At 30.5% G+C, this 23,967-nt stretch overlaps 3 protein-coding genes across 3 annotated transcripts; 2 read left to right on the forward strand and 1 right to left on the reverse strand.

Moving 5' to 3' along the window:
* Nucleotides 1-2,019: 2,019 nt before the first annotated feature.
* Nucleotides 2,020-3,472, forward strand: LOC113848492 (putative transcription factor bHLH086). The gene is made up of 5 exons (XM_027478032.1): nucleotides 2,020-2,550; nucleotides 2,681-2,788; nucleotides 2,898-2,963; nucleotides 3,132-3,197; nucleotides 3,371-3,472. Exons 1-5 carry the CDS (start codon nucleotides 2,020-2,022, stop codon nucleotides 3,470-3,472), a joined length of 873 nt encoding a protein of 290 aa, XP_027333833.1.
* A 10,104-nt stretch (nucleotides 3,473-13,576) lies between these two features.
* On the forward strand, nucleotides 13,577-17,558 carry LOC113846914 (U-box domain-containing protein 4-like). Its single transcript, XM_027475657.1, has 2 exons — nucleotides 13,577-14,118; nucleotides 16,484-17,558. The coding sequence occupies exons 1-2, from the start codon at nucleotides 13,847-13,849 to the stop codon at nucleotides 17,334-17,336; spliced, it is 1,125 nt and encodes a 374-aa protein (XP_027331458.1). The 5' UTR covers nucleotides 13,577-13,846; the 3' UTR covers nucleotides 17,337-17,558.
* A 778-nt stretch (nucleotides 17,559-18,336) lies between these two features.
* LOC113848154 (exocyst complex component EXO70B1-like) lies at nucleotides 18,337-20,669 on the reverse strand. The gene has a single exon (XM_027477549.1). It carries the CDS (start codon nucleotides 20,631-20,633, stop codon nucleotides 18,630-18,632), a length of 2,004 nt encoding a protein of 667 aa, XP_027333350.1. The 5' UTR covers nucleotides 20,634-20,669; the 3' UTR covers nucleotides 18,337-18,629.
* Nucleotides 20,670-23,967: the final 3,298 nt, after the last annotated feature.

The following is a 23,967-nucleotide window of genomic DNA, read 5'->3' on the forward strand; positions in this document are numbered from 1 at the left end:
TAAATTGTAACAAAACAATAGCATTTAGATTATTCTGTCATGCAATTTATTTATACGAAGTTTTGAAGCAAAAGCGATAGTGCTTCCATGTTAGTATTTTAATTTTTGCTATGCTAGTAATTTTCTTGAGCTGAGATGTTATCAACAAGACGTTTTAACCTCTTATTTTTATTATTAAAAAAATTCAGAAACGAACATTAATGCATGTAAATGTAAAAACCTATATAGCTCTTCTTAAGTATAATTTAAAATATCAGTTACACAATATTGGTATTGCAGATGGTTTTGGTCATTGTTTTTAACACATTATACTTATTAAAAATATAATCACTATACTTACATCTTCTTTGTTGTTATTTACTAAATTATTATCTTTTTGACTATTCATTTAACATAGTTGAAGTGTAAATACATCAATGTCTTAAACATCCAATTCAATTATAAAATTGTAATTGTAAAATCATAAATTTAGGCTATGTTTGAGAGTTAGGTTTAGGAAGAGAGAAAATGGGAGAAAAAGGATTAGAAAATGTTATCTTGTTTGGGAATTGCTTAATTAAGAGGAAAAGGTTTTGAGAGTTTTTCTAAATCCTCTAAAAACCTTCAAAAGCTTGTTTTTTGAGTTCCTCCATTTTAAGGATTTTCTCTCTCTCACTTTTTCATATTATTTTGCAAATAGAATTTTTTTAAATTTTTTTTAAATGTTAATTTTTTCAGTGATAATTTTTTTTAAAAAAATTTAAAAATAAAAATATTAATTTTAAAATTATTTATATAATTAAACTCCCTTATCACCTTCCCTTCTCAATATTAAACATTTAAACAAGGGAAGGGTTTAACCTTCTTCTTTCTTCAAACTCTTCTCCCTCCAAACTTCCAAACAAAACCTTAAGAAATTAACTACACTTGATAGAATGTCTTGCACCATTGATTATATATTTATCTTTCGTCCTGCAACCGGTATTTATCTTATTATATACTTCTTACTTTCTCAAAACGTGCTGATATGCGTGTTACTCTTTTATTTATTTAGTTTTTAGCTGTATTTTTGTATATAAAAGTATACACAAATTTTCAAAAAAATAAATAAATAGAATCTACATTTTGAGATTATTAAAATTGATTTCAAGAAAATGTTATATTTCTTTGTGTGTACTTAAAAATTTAAATTTATATTAATGAGATTTTTATCTAAAATGTTCTAATTATTGCAAGTAACCAATTGAACGTGACCTTAATTACGATCTCTCCCTAACTAGTAGGAATTCATGCTATATATATGAGACTACGTCATAAGCCTTGAATCCAAGAAGGTTAATTATTTATACTTCCTATACAAGAACCCTTCATGCCAAGTTTTAAAAACGTTCCACGTTACGTTTCTCTGCATATTTGCCAATCTCAAAATTTACCCAAAAATAAAAAATTATAACTCGGGGAAAATAAATGGAATTATATACAAAAACCATCTTGCAAATCAGTGCTATCTTAGCCAGTTCAATAACTAGTACAGAATGTTAAATTGTTAACATATGGTACATAAAATAGAATATGAGCTCACGTGCTTAAGTAATACAAGGAAGCATGTAAGAAGCAACCCAAAGCAGCATCAGCTTTTTCATCAAAGTGAGACTAACCAAATCGGGAATCAAATAGACGTGGGTTTGGCGAAGGATCCGGCGACCCTTATGCAACTTTGCTCTTCTTTTATCTTCAATGCATTCTCTTTTGCCAGCTAACAATCCCAATGTGAAGATGAATTAAACTAACATTTTTGAAATTCGTAAACATATACATCAATATTTTAGTATTAGATTTTGATTTCTTGTTCCCTCATCATAGTTAAGATTTCAGTTAAGTACTATTACTCCAATCTCCATCAATACAAATAAATGGTGGTTGGTTTTTTAAAGCTTGAACATCTATAAAGAGGCCTCATTCACTAGTTGTCATGCACATTTTTGATCTGCTAGAACAAACCATAGTTGCTTTTGCATTTGGGTTTTCTCTAACTCCTTAATGGCACTCTCTTATGGGGTCAATAATGAATACCAAAAATCTGTGGTTGAAGAGGAAGATGGCTCACAGAACACTAATGGGCTCAGCAATGATTCAGCTTCAGCCATAACCCGTTCTCCTCCTCTGTGTGGCAATGGCAATGGGTATGTTTATAAGGGCACAAATTGCCAACTTGAAGAAGCTGAATCTCTGATTAATTTCAAAGCCAATGAGTGCAACAACCTCATGCAAGGTAGTGAATCTTTGCTTAGCTTTAACCAAAGTTGGCTGGTCTCCAAAGCGAGTAATTTGCATGAAGGTTATAACCAATGGAACCATGTTAGTCCTAGAAGCACCACAGACATGCGCCTAATGCATAATTTTAGTTGCTTTGAAACTGCCAGTGGCTATAGCTCCATATTCCATAGTGCAAGAGAGAAACAACATGCTGAAAGTTCATCTGGGTGGCTATTTTCTGAACCAAATGTCCCTAGTGATAGCCTACATGAGTCAGTAGCACAAGAATTGGTCTTGAGGAAGCGCTCTTCTATGGTATTTTATTGCTTTCTCAATTATACCTTAACCATTTTTCTTAAAGAGCTTTCAATGTTTAAAACTAGTGGTTGGAGAACTCTATCTATGAATTTAGAATGAAAATTGAGGTCAGTTTTTGTGTTCACAGGGAGAGAACATGCAAGCTGCCAATGCGAAGAAGCCATGCACTGTTGCAAGTAAAGCTGCAAAACCTAAGTCAAACCCATCTAAGGATCCTCAAAGTGTTGCTGCCAAGGTTTGCTTCAAACCGAAGTTAAATCATATTTGATTGTTCCAAGTTTTGATTGCAAATTAAGAAAACTTAAAATATGAGATTCAATGTTGATGGAATGTTTGTTTCACAGAATAGAAGAGAGAGAATAAGTGAGCGGCTTAAGATACTACAAGAACTGGTACCCAACGGCTCCAAGGTGCTTTTTCAAAACTAGCCCTGAAAAGTTTCTTTTTTTGCACTTCCCTTGTAGCAATAACTGAGAAAATGATCATATAATTGGCAAAGTTGAAGCTTCAACTAACCAAATTCTGTATGAAATTTTACTTATCAGAATATGGTTTAATTTTGTTGATAATATTTTCAGGTTGATTTGGTTACCATGTTGGAGAAAGCAATTAGTTATGTGAAGTTTCTGCAGTTGCAAGTGAAGGTGGTACTTGCACACAGTCCACAAATTTTCTTCTTCTTTGAATATATGTAGTTTTATGGTCCTGTACAATTCTTTATGTATGTTCAAATATTCAGTTTCTTCAAATTAAGGTAATGGCTTTAAATTGAAAACTTGATTGTGACATCATTGTTCTTTACTTGTTCATGGTGCAGGTGTTGGCAGCTGATGAATTTTGGCCTGTCCAAGGTGGAAAAGCTCCTGACATTTCTCAAGTAAGACAAGCCATTGATGTCATTCTTTCATCGCAAAGATGAAATGAAGATCATGGATTAAAGAAAGATTCAAGTACAAACTTTGCAGAACAAGAAAAGCCTAGTTCTGGAAGTAGAGGCACTTCTGAAGGGCATTTTAGTAATTCAGAATGCATGACCTTTTCTAATTTGTTAACTTATAAATCAAGATCTAGCAGCAAAATTAAGCATCTTGTGTTTCAGGCCTTGTTTGCGTATATGCTGGGGGTTGCATCCTTGTCCCAGGATTTCATTCACGAAGTATCTGTGTCTACTTTGTACTTCTCCCAGTACTAGTGGAGATGCAAGTCTTCTAATAAATATTTGACTACCTCTTCAACAGTTACATATAGTATATGAGTTTATGTTCAGTTCATTATTAACATTGGAAAAGGCAAAACAATAAAAGATAGGAAGCTAAAATTCACAATTAAAATTTATTTATATTGAAATGTAGCTGTCTTAAATTCTAAGAAGAAGGGTTTTGTGTCCAATAATAATTCCATTCAGTTCGAATATAGTTGTCTCCACAATTCTCTAATGAAGAATATATATAATCTAAACAAAAAAAAAATATTTATATTGGATCAACCACGTTCATGAATTACAAACAAAAATTAGTATAAGATTTCTTAAATTTGGAAACATTTTTTTAAAATTTTGGCTCCATTTTCTTTAATTTGATTTAGAAATTATTTTTTATATGCAAGTATATAAAAAGAATTAAAAAATAAGAATAAAAATAAATTATCTACAATATTACTTGTAATGTCATTTTTTAAATATTTCAATAACATAACTATAAAAGATGTTAAGGACAAATTACATTCACATATCTGATGTTTTAAAAAATAATGCTCGATATCCCTTTTTTTAATTAACATTACTTTAACAATGAAGTGTATGCAGTGTTATATTATTAAATAAATTAAAGAAAGTTTGTGTAGGATAAAACGAAATGAGAGTTAAATTTTGGGAGAATGTGAATATAATTTACACCAGATATAAATCATATACTGTTCTTTTGACTTTTCTCTCAGTTGAATATGAGAGTGAGCTGTTGCCAATGAAGTGGTTATGGTAGATGAAACATCTTGGAGGCTTGTATACTTCTTAATATGCTGTCTAACATGGTAAGTTGGCAATTGACGTATAGATAAATTAAAATCCAGTTACTAAGAATAAAAATGCTTATCAGTAAGGTTATTATTAATATTTATAGTCAGGTAAATGACTAATGCATCAGCATCACTGACTTTATAGCCTAGCTAATTGCATGAAACCAAGAATTTCGTGACCCAGCCAAATAAATTATTATTTTTAGTTCAAAGGAGGGTCAAGCAAAGGGAAAATGAGAAAGAAAGAAAAAAAAAAGAAGGAAAAGAGGCTCCTCGTTTCATTAGTAAGTGATGAAAGGAGAGAAAAAAAATATAGTAATATACTGTTATACGTTTATATGTATCAATGAAGGGAGCGAGTAAATAAAATCTCAATGAATATACTTCAAAAATTATAAATTATTTTTCTATTCCAATCCTCCATTATTAGAGAGGAGATAAAATTAAGAGGATAATTAATTAGGGATTTTAGTATTCTCATTCCTTTCCTCTCTTTGTTCTCTTCCACTTTCCTCAAATTAAATGCATTACAAGTAACGTCTAAAAGAATGTTATAAACCAATGAGATAAGCTTATTTATCAAACAGCTGTATTTGGTTAAATAAATTATAAGTCACCTAAAATGATTTATTAAACATATTCATAGATAATTTTATATAAGTTTTATAAGTTGCTCATTTTCTCTCATACGAGTTTAGTTACTGCTTGTTAGTACTTTGATGTTACTTTGAGGTGTGTTAGACTATACATTTTCTCTTGTGATGCATGCAAACAAGTGATAGTAATAACTACCGAATATGTTATTTATATAACAAATTTTACAATTTTTACATACTCTTGTCCTCTCGTATCTAATTTTTCTGTCACATTAATCATTTTACAACATGTTTTTCCTTTTTTTATCTTGTCTCTCTCATGCATAAAAAAATATTGTAAAATTATATTGTATAAAGCACGTTACACTTTATCATAGATAAAACCCTGTTTTCTACTAGCAAGCATTTTATCTTGGACTTATTTCATTAACAAGTTTGTAATAATCCGATGCTAATTTATCAAAAGAGTAGGGGGAGACATTTGATCACGTTGAGGGCCATACACTCAAACCACCTGCCTCTATTGCTCTGGTCACGCGTTATGCTGCCTTTAATCACATTTGAATTATCTCATTTTTGTTAAGATTAGGGATAATTAGCCACATTATGAGAAAATATCACAACCTTTATGGTGAAATTATAAGGGTACTTCGCACGAAGCCATATTTTGTTTATGTCTTTCTCCTAATAACTGAAGATTATCACGTTCTTAAGAAAATTGACATGATTCAAATTAATAGTTCAATTATCCAAATCAACGTTAACACGCATCTCCATAATTTTGACTATATATTATCACGGAACCCTCAATGCTTAACTAGTAAAGTATCTATAATTCAAATCTAAACCCAATATTTTCTAATAGCTAACAGTATCATTTCCTAAATGTATTTTTGTTAGCATATATAACATTATTAAAGCACATAAGAGTACCCTATTAATGTAAAATCCTGAAAACAGATTAAAAATCTTTCCAATAATTGGCTTCTTGCTTTCTTTATCAGCCTAAGTGAATGTATTAGGATCTTCATCCATTTGAGTTGACTAAGGTGTGAAATAATATAATAAGGTGGATCAATTAATATTTAAGATAACGTACTCCCAGATTTAGTTGCAGTAATTATATGCATCTAGTTACATTGGTTATAGTCTTAAACACGTTTGATTCCATGGTTTCCATCTTCAACTCCTCATGCATTTGATAACCCAATGGGTAATTGACCAAAATGAAAGCATTATCTTGATGAGCTAGGCATGCACATGACTCTCCGTACAGTTGTTTTATGCTTAACTTTGTGAAAACAAATAATTAAAAGATTCATATCTTATAGAGATTCACTCATAATGTATTATCTTCGATCATTCTAAGTTGCACTTCAATAATTTCATTATTTTTCTATGTGCTGTAATTTTCTTCAGAAGGAAGAGGGGGACCATTACGCACGTGTGACTTTTAATAAGGGTCACATGGGCATGGGGAATCACATGTCCAAGCCCACAAAAATCGGTGACACTACACTATACATTCCCAATGAATACTTAATTCAATGAATAATACACTAGAAATGGAATAATAAGTCTTTATTACATTTAAAATGTACGAATAATTTTAAGTAGTTGATTTCCTGTTCCTCTCATCATAGTTGCTTCCCATTTACTTGGACATAATTGTTTCCCATCCACTTGGGCATTTTTTTAGTGCTATTTGGATTTTCAAGTAAATGATTGGCATAATTCTCTTTATACGATTAATTAATGTTTTGTACCAAAAAGGATATATTTACTAGAATAGTGAGGGAAAAAATGATGTTGTTATAGAGTAGTCAGAAATAACTAAAAGTTACGTAGAAGAACCTACAAAAGTCAAATTCACTTCGTTCCAAAAACCTCTTTCTATCTGTGAAATTCAAGGCTAATTTTAAGTTCTCCAAACTAAGATGGTTAGCTTCAAATTTTAATTATGCTAAATAAAGTGTTATTAGCATGGCGGCCAACAAATTGTTAATTTGTCTAGTTTCTTTTCTGCACCTTAAGGATAATAACGTCTTAACAAGACTCAAGTATAAATAAAAATTCGATGTTTTTATAGAATTTTTAGGAAGAGGAGATGGAGCCTCATTTTAAGGGAGACCCCCTTTTGCTTTATTTGACTAAATTTTTAGGGTTAAATAAAAAATATATTTATCTCCTTTAATATGGAAGATGCACAAAATCAATGTTTATTTCATTTAAAATTAGATATATTTATGAAATATTTAAATTCAAATTAATAGTAAATAAATCTCCACTTTCTCATTTTGCATATTTTCTTAATTTAAAACATATTAATGAATAAATATATACTTTAATTAACAAACAACTGATAATTAACTGTTCAAATGAATGCTCTAAATTGAAAATGACTATATTAATTATTTTCTAAAAATATTTAAATTAATTCATACACATCTTATTGTCAAACCACGGCTATCCCTTACCATAATTTATTTTATATTTTTAATTTGTGTCTTTGAATTATATATAATAATATGCTAGTCCACATAATTCCGTTCCTTCAATGAAAACAATAATATATTTTCAATCGCGACTTAATTAATTAGTTAAAGAAGATTTGCAAAACCTGGATAGAAATTAATTAAGACAGGTATACCTGTTTTCATCTGCACATTATGGTGGCAAATACAGCTCACAAAGTTAACACATACAAATTATATATTTAAATTCATGAGGGACCATGTAGCTAAGGAATGGTTTAAATTGCCCACATTCAAATTGTCATATCAATTCGCATATAAGCCTGGATCTGCATCATGGAAATAGGCTGGTACCAAATCCCTGGAATTAACCCTTTAAAACACCTAGAAATTAGACATCTAATTTTTTCATTAAAAGTATGTGAAAAAATTCTTTCTATTACTCATAAGTCTAAATTTTTTAAGCTGATTTAAGGATATTTTATTAAAAAAATTGAATCTCAAATAATAGAAAAGCTTTTTTCACAATTTTAAAAAATTTCACGTAAACAAATATAGAAAAGGTAAATTAAACTTTTTCTAAAAAATAATATTAAATATTAATGTAAACTTACTTTTAAAAAATTAAATATAAATAAAAAACTGCAAGTCATCCGATTTTGTGCCCAAGGATAAGATATGCAGGGAAAATCTTGATAATCATAATGAGAAGACATCAACTAAAGCGAACACCTCATGCAACTGACTTCTGTCTCCCACTGATGGGAAAATGATGTTCTTTGGAACGATTTGACAAACTCAACGAGTGGAATCATTTCTTTCTATACTTTTCTCAGTTTGAAAGAGAAAGTTACCAATTTTAAAGACTGGATATTCGGGGAATTGAATCTAATGTTATTTTTATTGACCATTGTTTTATTTTAGATACCAGACACAGTTACTCTGTATACAGGAAAAGACAAAAGTAACATTCATTACAAAATGTTCATCACCAAAAGCAAAATAATTACGATTCAACTGTTAAATTTTGAACTAGTGTCTTAATCAGCTTAATAACTGATTTAATTTTAAAATTTATGGAAATAAACAAAATGGCACTAGTTAATTAGGTGGAGAAAAATAAATAAGAAACTGATTGATATGTGGTGGAAAATTGTAATTTTTTTAATTGAAACTCAGTAGGATTAATTAGTAATGAAAGACTTGTAATTTATATGAAATTATAAACTAAAACATCATAGTCATCGTTATGTAAAAAATATTTTTAAAATATAGATTCAATTTGGATATAAATTAATTTGGCTTAAATATAAAAATGATCTTTTTATATAAAAGAACTAATTTAATAAATTCTTACTACTTCACCGTGAATTAATAAATATGTCTGATATATTATTACGACTTTTGGGCTGAGTAGAACCGCACGAATTATGAGTAGTCAGTTCATAATTTCATATTTGATTAGCTACGGGGATGCACGGACATACATCACGCGTGCACTACAGCTTTTAAAATTGACTCCTTTGGAATTAAATAAGATTAATTTTGAGTCATTATATACGTAACACTCTTTGATTTATAAGAAAAAAAAGAGAAATTGCAGGTTTGTTAAAGCAAAAAGCTTTCATTAATATTACTTTTTAAAATTAAAATCTTTTTATTTTTAGTAATTCTGTTTTTAATGGGATAACAGAGGGGCTCTGTTAATAGTAAGAAAAAGGGGCCCCTGTTCCTATTTTGATGCATGCTTAGTTAAGGGGACAGCTATTACGAAAATTGTGTGCCCATTAACATGAAACAATTATTCATGGATACAGTCATACTCATGAAATCGTCATTATCCTGAAGGTGAGCATTCTTCAACAAAGATTCCACCTTTTTTGCCTTTCATGGACAATCTACTTATCAAATGACATAGATAGAGCCTTGTTTGATAGGGTGAACAGAGGGTGAGAAGAAGAAGAAGAAAATTTAATTTAATTTTGGAAACATTATATATCACACTGTAATACACTTAATTAGAATCAATTGTATTTAATTGCTAATTGATTTCTGATATTTCCTACATGCAGAAGTTATCTTGATAATAAATTAAATGGAGGTTGGGGTCCATATTGAGAAAGTGAAGAAACCCAGTCCCTCTCCCAAGGGTTTGTGTGATGTAATGTGATGGGTGTGTTTAGAGGGCCATGATACGTATTCGTTGTGTTTTGGATTATTCTCGTAAATTTTGTTTGATTTGAAAAGTGTGTGGACGTGTGGCGTTACAGAAACAACGTTTCGTGTTGGGCTGATGGTGTCAATTCGGGAAGGACATGGCCATGGACGGTTTGCGGTTTGACATTCCAAAATGGGGATTCAATCGTATTTCATATTTTCATAAAAAAAGAAAAGAAAAGAAAAGTGTGCTTCTCAAAAAAATTATTTATTCAGTTCGTATATGACCAATTTCAAATGATTTTAAAAATAAATCACCAAAAAATGTGCTTCTAAAAAACTTATTGGTTTAAAGTGATTTTTACTGCATGTTTCATAAGACAATATGTGAGTATTATATATTCTGTTTGGAACATTCATAAGTATATATTCACATAATATTTACCAATGGTTTTTAGTATTAGGGTTTATAGAATTTTTTTACATGATAATAGGGTAATAGAATGAAGGTAAGAAAAAGGGTATACTGAATATATGTATTTATTTATCAAGTGGTACGAACAGAGTTTTAAAAAAAAGTGATGTCAAATTGTCATTATTCTAAAACATAGCTTATAATTCAAGAAAGATGGAGTGCTACATGTAATGGGAAGCTTATTGAAATAATAAAAAAAAGGATTGGGAGGTTCGCGGGCATTTAGAAGTTTCAAAACTCAAAAGCCACAACCCAAGCTAAGGACACAAATTAGGCCTCGTAAGAAAAAAGTGAATGAATGTTGTAGAAAAATCACTTGAAACTCAAGGAAGGAATTTATTATTTTTATGTTTATGCATATGAGTTAATTTTATAAACTCCCTTTGCTTTTTAATTAGCCATATAATAACTAGGATTAACACTGCCACGCTATTTACCTTGTTTAGTTATGCATACAAAACTTGTACTCTACGACAGCTTTAAAAAAAATCTTGTACTTTACGAACAAATATATGTCATGTGGCAAAAGTACAAAGAGTAATGTGCCACCAAACGGTTCCACATCAAAAAACAAAATTCTAACAAACAGTTTCATTTTTATATATTCTCCTCCAACCAGGTGGCTCAACCTTACCTTTTAAGATTATTTTTTCATATGATAATTGGTGATTTCCCTGTTGAACTGTGCTCAAACGTCCATGGTCATCCACATTAATTAATTCATAGATGCTTCAATTTAAAATTAAGTTAATTAGAAGGTACTTATTAGTTAAATAATTTAAGAGGATGCATAACAGTGGGGTTTATAAGGAAGAGTCTTCACAGTTTCAGATTTGGCAACCACCACCTTTGAGAGTTTATTGATTCTGCAGAGATCTCATTTCTTATAATTTCATTTCACAAAACATAGTCTGTTGGGAATATTTTTTTGATAATTATAAGTGTAAAAGCAACCTTAACTTTTTTTATAAAAGAAAAAAAAAGAATAAAGGGACCAAGAAAAAAGTTCAAAGCAAAGAGCTTTTGGGCATGGCGCTTATGGAAGTTACTTTGAGATATTAATAACTCACGAAGCCATGAATCGAAATAATTTGAAGTTGTAATACTACATGGTAGTTTTGAGCAATATGTTACCTCTTTCATTTGAGTTTTATTTAATAAAAAAAAAAAACAATTACCTTTAATCTTTGGCATTCCATTTTTGCTGCCACAAGTAATGCTAGATAGAGAATTTGTAGAGTAAAAACAACAGCATTAAATCAAAGAGAGAAAATAATTGCAATGACTAAAAGTTTAGATGCAATAATAGCTAATGCTATAGTCAATTGTGCCTAACTGCTAATTAAATTGTCTACCTAGCAATTTTAATTTAAAATTCACATCAATTGAAAGAATTCTTAATGGCACCCACATTTTATGACCTTTAGTCCTTTACTGCCTAAACCATACGTCATTTAAGTTGAACAAATGTGGAGGGTATATTAGTCATTAAAAGGTCTAAAAAATTAGCATAGGTAGAGTAGTACCTGATTGTAGACTATGAATACCAGCGAGGCGCCAAACATGCAACGATAAAATATAATAAAAGAAACGATAACTCCTTCTAAAGTTTCTACCAAACTACCGAAACTAACGACCACACATTCCTACATATACCGGTAATAATTCGCCACCACAGTACTACCATAACATGTGCCACCATTAATTATACCAATTATCATTATTTTTTATTGTCTATTCAATAAAAAATACTATATATTAAAAATATATTTTAAAATTTTTAAAAATCTCAATTTTGCTTATACAAAGCATTTTCTTTTACGATTAGTGTTAAGTTATCAAAGTCAAATAATATCACTGACCTAACATGCCTACTTTTTAAAATCTGAATAAATAAAAAGTTTAAGAGAAAAGAAGTTCCTCTATTCTTCATTCACTAATACTACTTATTAATGTTATTAACTGATAAGATAAAATAACTTTACAATTATTAAATTCAACTCTTACTCGTAATATACCAGGTGGTCTGATAAGGACCATCCTCTTTCTTTTTATTAAAAAAAAAAGGGAAAATGATCGATGTTAAAGAACAAATTAAATTCTCTCTTTTTTTAAAGCATAAAGTGTTTTTCACATAAAAGAGCCAAACTACTCTTACTTAAAACTTCAATATTTCCCTATAACATATTTGGTTTAATTGAATGTTTTCAAAGAAGTTAAAAGAATTAAACATTTCTTTTAAAAATTGAATTAAACATATACTTAGACAAAAAATTATCAAAACAACGTTTTCAATTATATATATAATCAAGAACTGATTTTTAATTAACATGTTTATAAGCATATTTAGACGGAGTTATTTTTAAATATTATAACTTGATTGATAGGAAAAGTTAGTCTGACCATTTAAATGTATTATTTATTTAGATTAGGATCTTACTAATAAGTCATTAAAGGGTATTGACTAAAAAAATTAACAAATTAAGGTACATTAAAAATTATGATAGAATTGTATTAATAACATTTTTAATAAAAAATACTTTTATTTTCTTAATTAATGTCTTAAGAACACTAGTTAAAACTTACTCTTAGATTATAATATTGGATTATAAAATCAACAAAGAAAATATCTTTTTTATGATTACAATGCTTTTGAAGATTATTATTAAAAACTAACAAATTATCATTAAAATCAAATAAAAATAACTTAATATATTTTTTTATCTAATTTTAAAGCTGATAATTATATGATTAAATCTGCTCATATAACTAAAAGAAAATTTTTGGCATTGGATGAAAATCAGAGAGGGCGTTGGTAGATAACTTTTGTAAAAAAACTGGGAATTTGTTTCTGTAAATATTTTAATAATTTGATTAACAAAAGAATAATATTTTAAAAAAATTCTTTACCAAAAAAAACTAACTTAAATAAACAGGATAATTGATGTTTTAAAATAATAGTAGACAAATCCAATTTATTTTTTGTACTGTGAATATTACTCATACAAAATTGAGATAATTATATTTAAAAGGAAGAGTTAACTGGCACCATGAACTGTCTTTATGTATTACACATGTGGTATACAAATATAGAATAAAGTATCTTCACATTTATATTTGGCTAGTAGTTTGGGTGAAAAAAGAGAGATAAAAAAGAAAGGAAGAATGGTGAAAATAAATGTAAAACAAAGTAAGATGTAAAAATATAAATATAAAAAAGTATAAAACACGAATTTAAAATAGAAAAACTATATAACAATTTAATAAACAGCATAGATAAAGGTAGTGTAGGAGATTCGTTTGTCAATAATTATTACTTGAACGTTAACCAAGAGTGTTTGACTAGTTTGGCAAGGAGTTTTGAAAGAGCATCAGAAAATGTTACAGTTCGGCAATTGAAAGTTGAGTTAAGAAACTGTCTCAACCAACAACTGCACTTTCTCTCTCTATCTCTACATATCTATATGAACAATTGAACATTGTCCTGTGAGTTATAACTGTTGCTTAACGCCACTCCCAAACCACTTAACTTCTACCTTTACTCTTAACCTTTTCTGTTTCTTTCTGTGACTAAGCAAATGGAAACTCCTCCTCCATCTTCACCACCCGATGCGGCAGAGCCTACGCCGGTGGCCGTACGGAGAGCTTTGGAGTTGCTCCAGCTGAACGACCCCGTTTTGAGGGTCGAAGCCGCTCGGGACATTCGCCGCCTCACCAAAACCTCCCACCGTTGCCGCCGTCAGCTCCGTCAAGCCGTTGCGCCACTCGTCTCCATGCTCCGAGTCGACTCGCCCGAGTTCCATGAACCAGCTCTTCTCGCTCTGCTTAACCTCGCCGTGCAAGACGAAAGGTACGCTGTTCTGTTTATTTAGCTTCCTAACTCTCTTATTTTTTGAAATAAAATTTTGTGGGTGTGTATATATTAAAGAATTGATGAAGGTTAATTGTAATTTTTTTATTGGTTGAATTTGCTTGTTGTGGTCTTTTTTTTTTTTTTTTTTGGGATCAGATATTTTCTTCTTTGTGGTTTTTATGTGAATAATTTTGGTTTTATTATTTTCTTGTAATTCTTCATTCGATGTGCATGTCATAAAACATTTGGAAAGCATGGAAGATAAAGTTGGGAATTCGATATGAATATGCAATAAATAATTCCAATTTGGTAAACCTGTTGGTATAGAATATATTTATACATAGTACAAAACTGAGGATTTTTTTTTTGTTTGATTGGTGGGAAATACAAGATATTTTTGGTAGAAGAGTTGTGTGTGTTTTGTGTTTTTTTTTTTTTTTTTTTTTTTTGTGATCTTAGGAATATATTCGTCAGAATGATCGAATTGGATGAGTTTTATCCTCATTCTCTAGGAAGAAGAAAAAGAAAAACAATTTTTCATGGCATAGAATTAGAATGCAAAAGTACGTTGGTTGAATTGATGAAAAAAACAGAAAAGAGAAAAATTTAGTTGATAATTAATTTGCCGGTCATATTTTTCAATTTTAATGCTTTTGAACTTTTTTCCCTTGTAGTGATATTGATTTATAATTGATTCTTGTAGATTGGTTGAGTGCATACCCTGTTTAACAAGAAAAAATTCGATGCTTTGACAGTAGAATCTTATCAGATTGGAGGGTGGTTTTTCTTTGGTTCATATGCTGCACTTTACCTTTTGAACTTTTTTTTTGCCTATCTTCTTTGTATAAAATTAACTTGATATCATTTGTTGGCGAGGACCTAATTTCACTTTGCTTATATTTTTTAATTTTGCTGCCACTGCTGCTAAAAGTTACGCTGGTTTTACATATCAATATAGATCTGTCAACGAGAAATAGTAAACGTAATTCAAACAAATGAGACACGATTTTGCTGGGGTTCATTTTTTTTATTTACATCGTTATAATATTTCCTATTTTTAAAATGTCAGGAACAAAATAAATCTCTTAAAAGTACATATAAAAACTATAAACTAAAAATAAAAATGAAAAAAAAAGGAAACTATCAACTTAATCACTTAAAATCTATAAATGCGAAAATTCTGGTAGTTATTATCCTATTTAACTTTCTTTCAAGTTTGATTGTGAGCAAACTGTGGAGTCCACCTTAAAAAAATATTAGTAAGCTGTGGGCTCTTGTTTTAATATTTATTTATAGAGATGGTTCATGTTCCTTCCTTCAATACAGTGTTCAACCACCGAATGGTTTTTCATTTAACCCAAATTTTCGTACTCTTCTCATTAAGGCTACGCTTGTGCTCGTAGCTGGAATGGAACATAAAGATGGAATGAAAACAAAAATGATGTAAGATAAAATAAAATGTTTTGGTTTTACTAATTGTTACTTGGGTGAAATCACTTCAGACTGTACGAGTGGCCAACATTTTATGGCGAGGATAGAACATTTGAACTCCACTTTTTTTCTTTACATTTTTGTTATACCAAATAAGTGTGAAATGATTTTCAATTTAAAATTATCACCTCTCTATTTTCCATGTAGTCAAATAAGCATAACAAAAAAATTGTACTTTTTAGGTTGTGTTTTGATTCCTGATTACTTTTAAAATACTAAATGCTTTTGAGAAGAGAATACCACACTTTTATGTGTTCTCTATAATCAAATTTCCCTTCTTTCTCTTTTTTGGGTCCCTGTGGGGGTAGGGGTTTTGATAGTTAATATATATCTAATAATGGATAGATTGTCGGCTTCATAAATGAGCTATAATCAAGGAAAATTTCTGTCATATTCAACCTTAGCAAGAAATAAAATTATAATATACTCTTGTCGTCGTCATAAGAATGTAAATCAGGGGAAATAATGTTAATCAGGCTTAAATATGTGCTCTTGGTATTGTTTTCCCTTTGTAGCCTTGCATTTGCCTTACATATGAGGTGTGTTTTGAGTATATTCCAGCTTGTGATAGAAAATAATCTGATAGTGCCGTTAATTAGAGACTGTAATTTAATTGGAAAGAAAAATTAAACCTAGATTATGATCGCTTTTCCTGGTCTTTCTAGCAGTTAAGCATGCACTAAATAATGGTTTTTATGCATGTTTTATATCTTTTTCTCTTTATTACAATCATATTTCACTATAGTCTTTCCTTTCTTTCTCTTCGGATCAGAAGCTTCAGATTTAATGATGTTTAAATTTCTGCTGTATAATTTGTATGCATTATACGTATTCAGTCATATTCATCATTTGACATGGTCTTGTCATGCAGGAACAAAATTAACATTGTTAAAGCTGGTGCATTAGAGCCAATAGTTAGTTTCCTCAAGTCGCAAAATCCAAATCTGCAAGAGTATGCAACTGCATCATTGTACACTCTATCTGTCTCTCCCACCAACAAACCAATTATTAGTGCTTGTGGCACCATTCCTCTTCTTGTGAATATTCTTAGAGATGGAAGCCCGCAAGCTAAAGCTGATGCGGTAATGGCGCTCTCCAATTTATCAACACATCTTGATAACCTAAGCATCATTCTTGAAACAAATGCAATCACCTTTATAGTAAATCTTCTTAAAACCTGTAAAAAGTCCTCAAAAACAGTTGAAAAATGTGCTGCTTTGATAGAATCTTTGGTGGGTTATGATGAAGGCAGAACTGCCTTAACATCTGAAGAAGGTGGGGTTCTTGCAGTTGTTGAAGTTCTTGAAAGTGGCACCCCCAAAAGTAAGGAACATGCTGTTGGGGCACTGCTAACAATGTGCCAAAGTGATAGGTGTAAATACAGGGAACCAATTCTTAGAGAAGGTGTTATTCCAGGACTTCTTGAGCTTACAGTTCAAGGAACCCCCAAGTCTCAGCCAAAAGCACGTACCCTTTTGCAGTTACTAAGAGAGTCACCTTATTCAAGACCTGAAAATGAACCTGACACACTAGAGAACATCATGTGTGACATCATATCCCAGATTGATGGGGATGATCAATCTGGTAAAGCAAAGAAGATGCTAGCTGAGATGGTCCAAGTCAGCATGGAGCAGAGTTTGAGACATTTGCAGCAAAGGGCACTTGTATGCACCCCTAGTGATATGCCAATTACAAGTTGTGCTTCTGAAGTTTCTTCAAAATAATAGTTGGGGCTCTTCTACTTTGTATCCTTTTCCTTCTCTTTTTTAATCTCCCATCTCCTTTTTTTCCAGTTGGAACTAGTGAAAAAGAAAGAAAATTGAAAAGGAAAACGACACAAAAAAGAAATGCCAGTCCAGGCCATCATGGAGGTATCGAGTGACTGGTAATTGTTAATAAAGTTGTAACATGATAAGAACATGGAGTTCTAGTAGTTGTTTTGTGGGGCAAAAAATGTTGTATAAAATGATTTGCAAAGTAGCAAAGCATCTTCGTACGATTCTTCATCTCCTCTCCCCCAAAGGAGGGTCTCCTTTCTGTCGCTTTCAGTGCAAAAATTTTCAATTTGGGTGACACAGAATGCAACTTTTTTCATGGTTAATTAGATGGTGATGTTGATGGCGAGGGTTTCTAATTTGACTTGTCAAGTGAATCATTTTAGGATAAAAGGATTTTAAAATTAATTAAACTTAATATTTGATACTTTTAAATTTATTTTCCACGTATATTTAAAATTATTCGTATAGGATACGAAATATTTTTAGTATTTAAATTTTAAATATCAGGATGGTTTAATAAAAAAAAGTAATTGTTTCAAAAGGAAATTTCGTTTTTTTTTTCAAAAGATTAAATGATTTTATGTATATATGTGTTATAATAATCTGTGTAACATAAAGATATGGTCTACCATAAGAAATTATTGAGTAAACTTAGTTTAAGCAAGTTGTGTATATTAAAAATAATCAACAATTTATATATCATTATCTTATATTCAATAATTACATAACTTCATGTCCGACACAATTTGGTATTTTCTTTTGTGTGAAAAAAATTATGATGGGAGGATGGTGTCTACACATTTTAAGAGATGATATGTCAATTATTAATTGGTTTATTTGCACAATTTTTGTTGATAAGATATGGGCAAATCTCTTCGCATTTGATAGTAATATTAATGCCTGATGCTCAAAAGATAAAATGCACAAAATTGTAATTTAAAAATTAAATAACTAAATTTTGTATTATAAATATAATTTTTGTTCTTAAACGAATATAATTAGCATTTATTTTTTATTAAGTCACCAAGTTTTCCTATGTCTGATTTTACTTCCTTTTAATGTCTTTTAAATAATATTATTTAATTCCTATTGAAGATATCTTTCACTTTTTACATAAACCGAGTTTTATATCTGACCCAAGCCATTCTAAAACATACTAAAGCATGCAATTAAATTATACATGGTAGAGAGGGATAAGGCCACAAACCCTACAGAACTTGGTTTGCGATGATGAAATTTTTATTTTCTAATTTTAAACAAGCCTTGTAGCTCTTGCAGATTGCTTATATTCTTCCTGTTTCCAAGAAACAAATGATTGAGTCGATCTTGAATGTCAAACATCCCAAACTTAATATACTCATAAGCGTGCCCACCAAGAACATCATGGAACCTCCCAATAAAGTTTCCATATGCTGGCAACAAAACATTTTCCAGAGAGACTATTATTTGTGCCCTTAACTGCTTATCAAAGAGAAACCATGTAGACTGAACACTACACATTTCCTTAAACTTCTCGTTGAACAAACAGAGTTTATCTTTCATTGAATCTGCTGCGACATTAGCCACCAGTAACTCATTGCCGTCAAGCTTCAACAACTCCAACACCTTATTCCACGAGTTTTTTTTATAGAACTCAAGATTTTGTTGTACTCTAGCTTTAGTTTTCTGAAACCAATCATCGCTCAAAACGGTTCCCAATCCTTCCTCTTTTTCCATATCCTCTATGCAACTCAGATTATTCATAATGAAAAAATAGCGCAAAGCAACGTCCTTGTAATTCTTGATATTCACTGCTAATTTCCTCTCTAAACGCTCCACTATAAAATCCATCTGCGCAGAAAATGAGTAACATGTTTTCCTTCCATTAACAACGTTGGGGTATTCTCGTAAAATTTGCTCCAGTAACCGGCGTGACCGGTAAGCAGAAACGAGGTAGCTCCTAACATACCTAGTCACCGGATGAAGCCCGCCATTGGGTGGAACGAATACCATCTTAAACCGAAAAATCAGATACCCCAGTTCAATGAAAACGTCCCTGCTTGCTTCTCCCAACCTATTCCTTGTCGCAATTGCTTCATTCACCAACGACATAGGAAACAACGATTGAAACTCCGAAATTAGGTCACTTAATGTCCCAAACATGTCGAGAATTTGCCACAAACGCCACTTCGAAGTGCCTCCACTTGCAACCGTAGTCGCAAAATTCAGCATCTTAATTGTGGTTCCTCGACAAACCTCTGTGAAACAAGTATCAGCAATAGATTGAAACCCGTAGAAAACCCGATAACAGAGGTCCCTCTCACCGGGAAATAGTATCCTTATAGCAACCTCAAAAGCCTTTATCCATTTTCTAATCATGTAATCTTCGACATGTGCCTCCTCCACGTTGATCACTTTCAATCCTAACAAATTTCCAATTACGCCCTCTTCCAACCGTTTTCTTCTGCAAGTGCTGTACACTTCAGAACACTTCTTCTCCAATCCAATTTCCATCATCACCTTCACCTTTTCATGAAGATTATCGATTGTTTCCAACGGTAGCGTATCCATCACCAAGTTACAATCTAATTCAGTATCATAATCTTCAAGGTACTCCGAAAGCGTGTCGGTGAGATTCAAATCACTCTCTTCAAGTGCCTTAATACAATTCATAAGTTCTTGCATCATACTAGCCAGTTCCAATGGATCAACTTCAATAACTACTGAATGTTCATTTTCGATTACACGATGCTCACCGTGTGGCGTGGCTAAGGAGAAACGAAGACTAATTAGCGCGTAACTGAAACACGCTCCAATTATGCCTAATAGCAGCTTAATCTTCATAAGTTGTATTATTAAACATCCAAGGAAAAAATAAAGAAGATCCACTCCGAATTCGCATTGAGTTTGCTTTGACATGGTGAGTGACACGATAGCGAAAGCAGCACATGAAATGAGGCTATATGCATCTGGTTTTCCATTTACTACTTTGTCGAAGAAAAAGGAATACACAGAGGTGATTGTTAAGATCAGAAAGGCACAATGTGCTTTGAGTCTGAGACTATTTGAAATTTGACATTCCCTTGCAAACAAGATTACAAAACTGATGAAGATGCTAAAAGCGAGGTAAAGAAAGACCTTGAACAAGTTCCACTCCCCGAATAAGTAGTTGAAGGAGGAACTGAGAGCGTAACAGAGAAGTCCTATGATGGTTGAAGCGAGACCAAGGAATCTCCATTTCGAGATTTGGTTGGGTAGTGGCATTGTGTTCTCTCTCAATCTCAAACGAGTAAGATTTGCTTTCATAGAGAGATGTTACTGAGAGCAGCCATTTTTGACGAAGGATCAGATATTTTTTTTCAGATGAAATTTCGAGGAAATGAACCAAAAGGTTGTTGTTCCCCTGTAACAAGTTATGTTTCTCTTTCAAGAGTACGTGTGTTACTGAATGTCTTTCTAGGATTATAATATTTGTTTTATCACATCATTTATATTTTTGTTATTTTTTAAATATAAAAATTATACAATTAATAATTATATATATATATTATATAAAAGTTAAAGAAATAACAACAAAATCACCCTTAAATTTTTTTAAAAAAATCGTATAAGTGATGAGAGGTTTGAAAAGTAATAAACTCGTGTGGTAGTTAATATATTAAATTTGAAAAAAAAAATTCTATTAGTCTAGATAAATATTTATTGATTTTTTTATTGTAATTCTAAGAAACAAAAGGGATTTAGATTAGAAAGAAAATAGTTATTTCTTGCTTAAACATGGCTACGTGTGGCTGATGTAAAACTTGGCTATGGCCGCGTCTAATTTATTTTGAGTCTTAAAAATCTGAGAACTTTTTATTCTGATTTTTAATTAAATCTTATTAATTTTTAATTTTAACAAATATATATTTTTGGCCCCTAACGAGAGATTAAAAAAACACGCTATTTTTGTTTATAGCTAATGATGAATAGTATTAATGGATGTTTCGATCAAGCATATATAACATACACTTTCATCACTTTTTTTGGCAATTCCATTTGGATCTTCTACTGGGGATACAAACATCATTTGCAGAGGTTCATCAGTAAAGCTCCAACGCTGGAAGAAAAGCATGATATCGAGAGCTATGAGTATACTGAGACTCTCAACTCTGTCACTCTGGCTCACTCACTCTACGGAGTGTTGACTTCTCAACGTTTTTCACAAGTTAGTGTTCTCCTTTTTTTTTTTTTTTGTTAATTTACTTTAGATGAACCCAAAATATATGAACTATACTAGAGTTTGAGGTTCTGGATTCACTGCTACTTCGATTTTCTCATATGCTTGAGTAATTTACTGTAAATGTTTAATTCCTCTAATTTGAAAGTGTTAATTTGTCCATTTTCATATCAAGCTCAAGTTTCTTTTTTATTAATTTTTTAACTTTTGCTTTCATATGTCTTTAAATTGTTCTCATAAAAAGGTTATGAACTGTGTGATCAAGTATGATACAATTGAGTTCTTTATGATTATTTTCGTTGAAATGTTTCTCTGTATGGCCTGGCCCTGGCATAATTTTTCGTGATAAGATGAACCTCTAGTTCATGTTCCTTTCATAGCAACTTCAAAAACGATCGTTACTTCACTTGCAAATGGGGGTTAATTCCTTTCATGCATATTCTATATATTTATATATCATGTTATAGTTGGTGTATTGTAATTTAATTATATTGAAATCCTGTTTGTGTCATAATGCCATGCATCCATCCATCACCATATGCTATGATAACTATTTTCAACCTAATTGCTCATTTTTATTGGTTCTAGTGTTAAAGTGGAGGGTGCCTAACTTGAATATGGACAGTAATTCCTGTAGTGTACTATTATAACTTGATAGAATGCTAAACTAAATGGAACAAAAAAGGTACAACATCAAATATCTAAGTTGCTTTTCAAGATGCAAAGGGAGACCATCAGAAGTGGTAGAAATAGATCTCTACGGCCATATTGTCTGCATCAGAATTCTAGCTGTCGATTTATATTTTAAATGGTTAAACGTGGGAATAACGTAGGGAGTCGGGTGTCTTCAACTGCTTATTTTTTTGACGAATTTTTTGCAAAATCAAATTTCAGAAAAAATTTAGATTTACTTGAAATTATTTTTGTTTTATTTGCATACACGTTACATGTAGATTCACTTGCAAATTTTTCTGGATAATTTTCTGCAAAATAATATGCAGAAAAATCATCTTTACAATTTTTTCTTCAAAATCTGCAAAAAGTTTATCTATAGATTTTAAAATCTTTTAAGAAAAATTATCCGAAAAAGAAAACCTTAAATTTAATGAAAAATTTGCTGGAAACACATTTTTTTCGCAAATATATAATAATAATGTGCAAGGAATTTCGCAAAAAAAAAAAAAAAGTATAAATTCTACTAGTCTGAAGAGTTCTATTATTTTTCAACACTTATACCTAATTTTATACTTTATTATAATTATTTATATATATTTTTTCTTCACGACGTCGCATCCACACTTTTAAATGTTCTCAAAATATTTTCAAATTTTAAAGGAAAAAGAGAGGGAAGAGTTATTCCGAATAAATATTACTTAATTTAATATTTTTAAAATAAAAAGATTGAATAATACTAAATTAACACGTTGATCTTTTATTATTTATAAATATTATATGAATTTTTAATTTAAAAATATTTTTTAAAAATAACTCAACTCTCACGTCCATAATTTTATTGTATTGTATTTTATTTTAAACGAATAATTTTGTTTATAAGATAACGAAAACAATAGCCCATCTTGAATCTTCTTTTGAGGATGGCCCTCCGCTGTAAAGACACTTCTGCACTGCATGCGAGACATGCATACATGAGAAAATGGTCTCATTATCATAATTAACCAATGCAGAGATTGTGTTGTTCCATGCAATGCAAAACCTGAAGAAATTGGAGGATGTGAGTGAAGAGAAACAGCAAAACCAGTTGCAGTTAACTAGGAAACTCTTACGTACGAGAGGTTTAATTTTAGATTTGTTAGTTAAATGAAGTTTCAAACATTGTACGCCTAGTTTCATAAACCTTGTAAAAGGTAGTTGAATGCATGGTTTATAGTTTTTACTATTGTTTGTACTTGTAACATCAACATCCTATTTAACTACTCATCATAATTTTCTCTTTGTATTTTGCTCTATTAGTATTTTTCTTTTGCTACTATTAATTTTTTTTTTCCGATTCCTTTTGGATTGACGCAAAACGTGCGATTAAAAAAAAATTTAAATAAATTAAATGATAATATGAAAAGATATGAACACAAGTAAAAATAAACTATATAAAAATTTAATAATTTTGATTGGTTAAAATAGGAATATCTTAAATAATTAAAATAAAATACTCATAGTTTTTGGATTAACATGCAAGAGAAAATAAATGGCTTGGAACAAATTAAGAAGTTAAATAAGAATGACTAAGATTAAATAAAGAAATAAAATAAAATTTATACTTTTGTTGAATAATTACATTGATCTAGAAATAGGTTGAAATTAGTACGAGATAATTAGTTTGTTTACTTGCAACAAATTAACGTTATAAAAATTTGCAAAAAG

Source organism: Abrus precatorius, unplaced genomic scaffold, assembly GCF_003935025.1.
Source record: "Abrus precatorius isolate BTA unplaced genomic scaffold, Abrus_2018 Scaffold8, whole genome shotgun sequence".
Classification (NCBI taxonomy): domain Eukaryota; kingdom Viridiplantae; phylum Streptophyta; class Magnoliopsida; order Fabales; family Fabaceae; genus Abrus; species Abrus precatorius.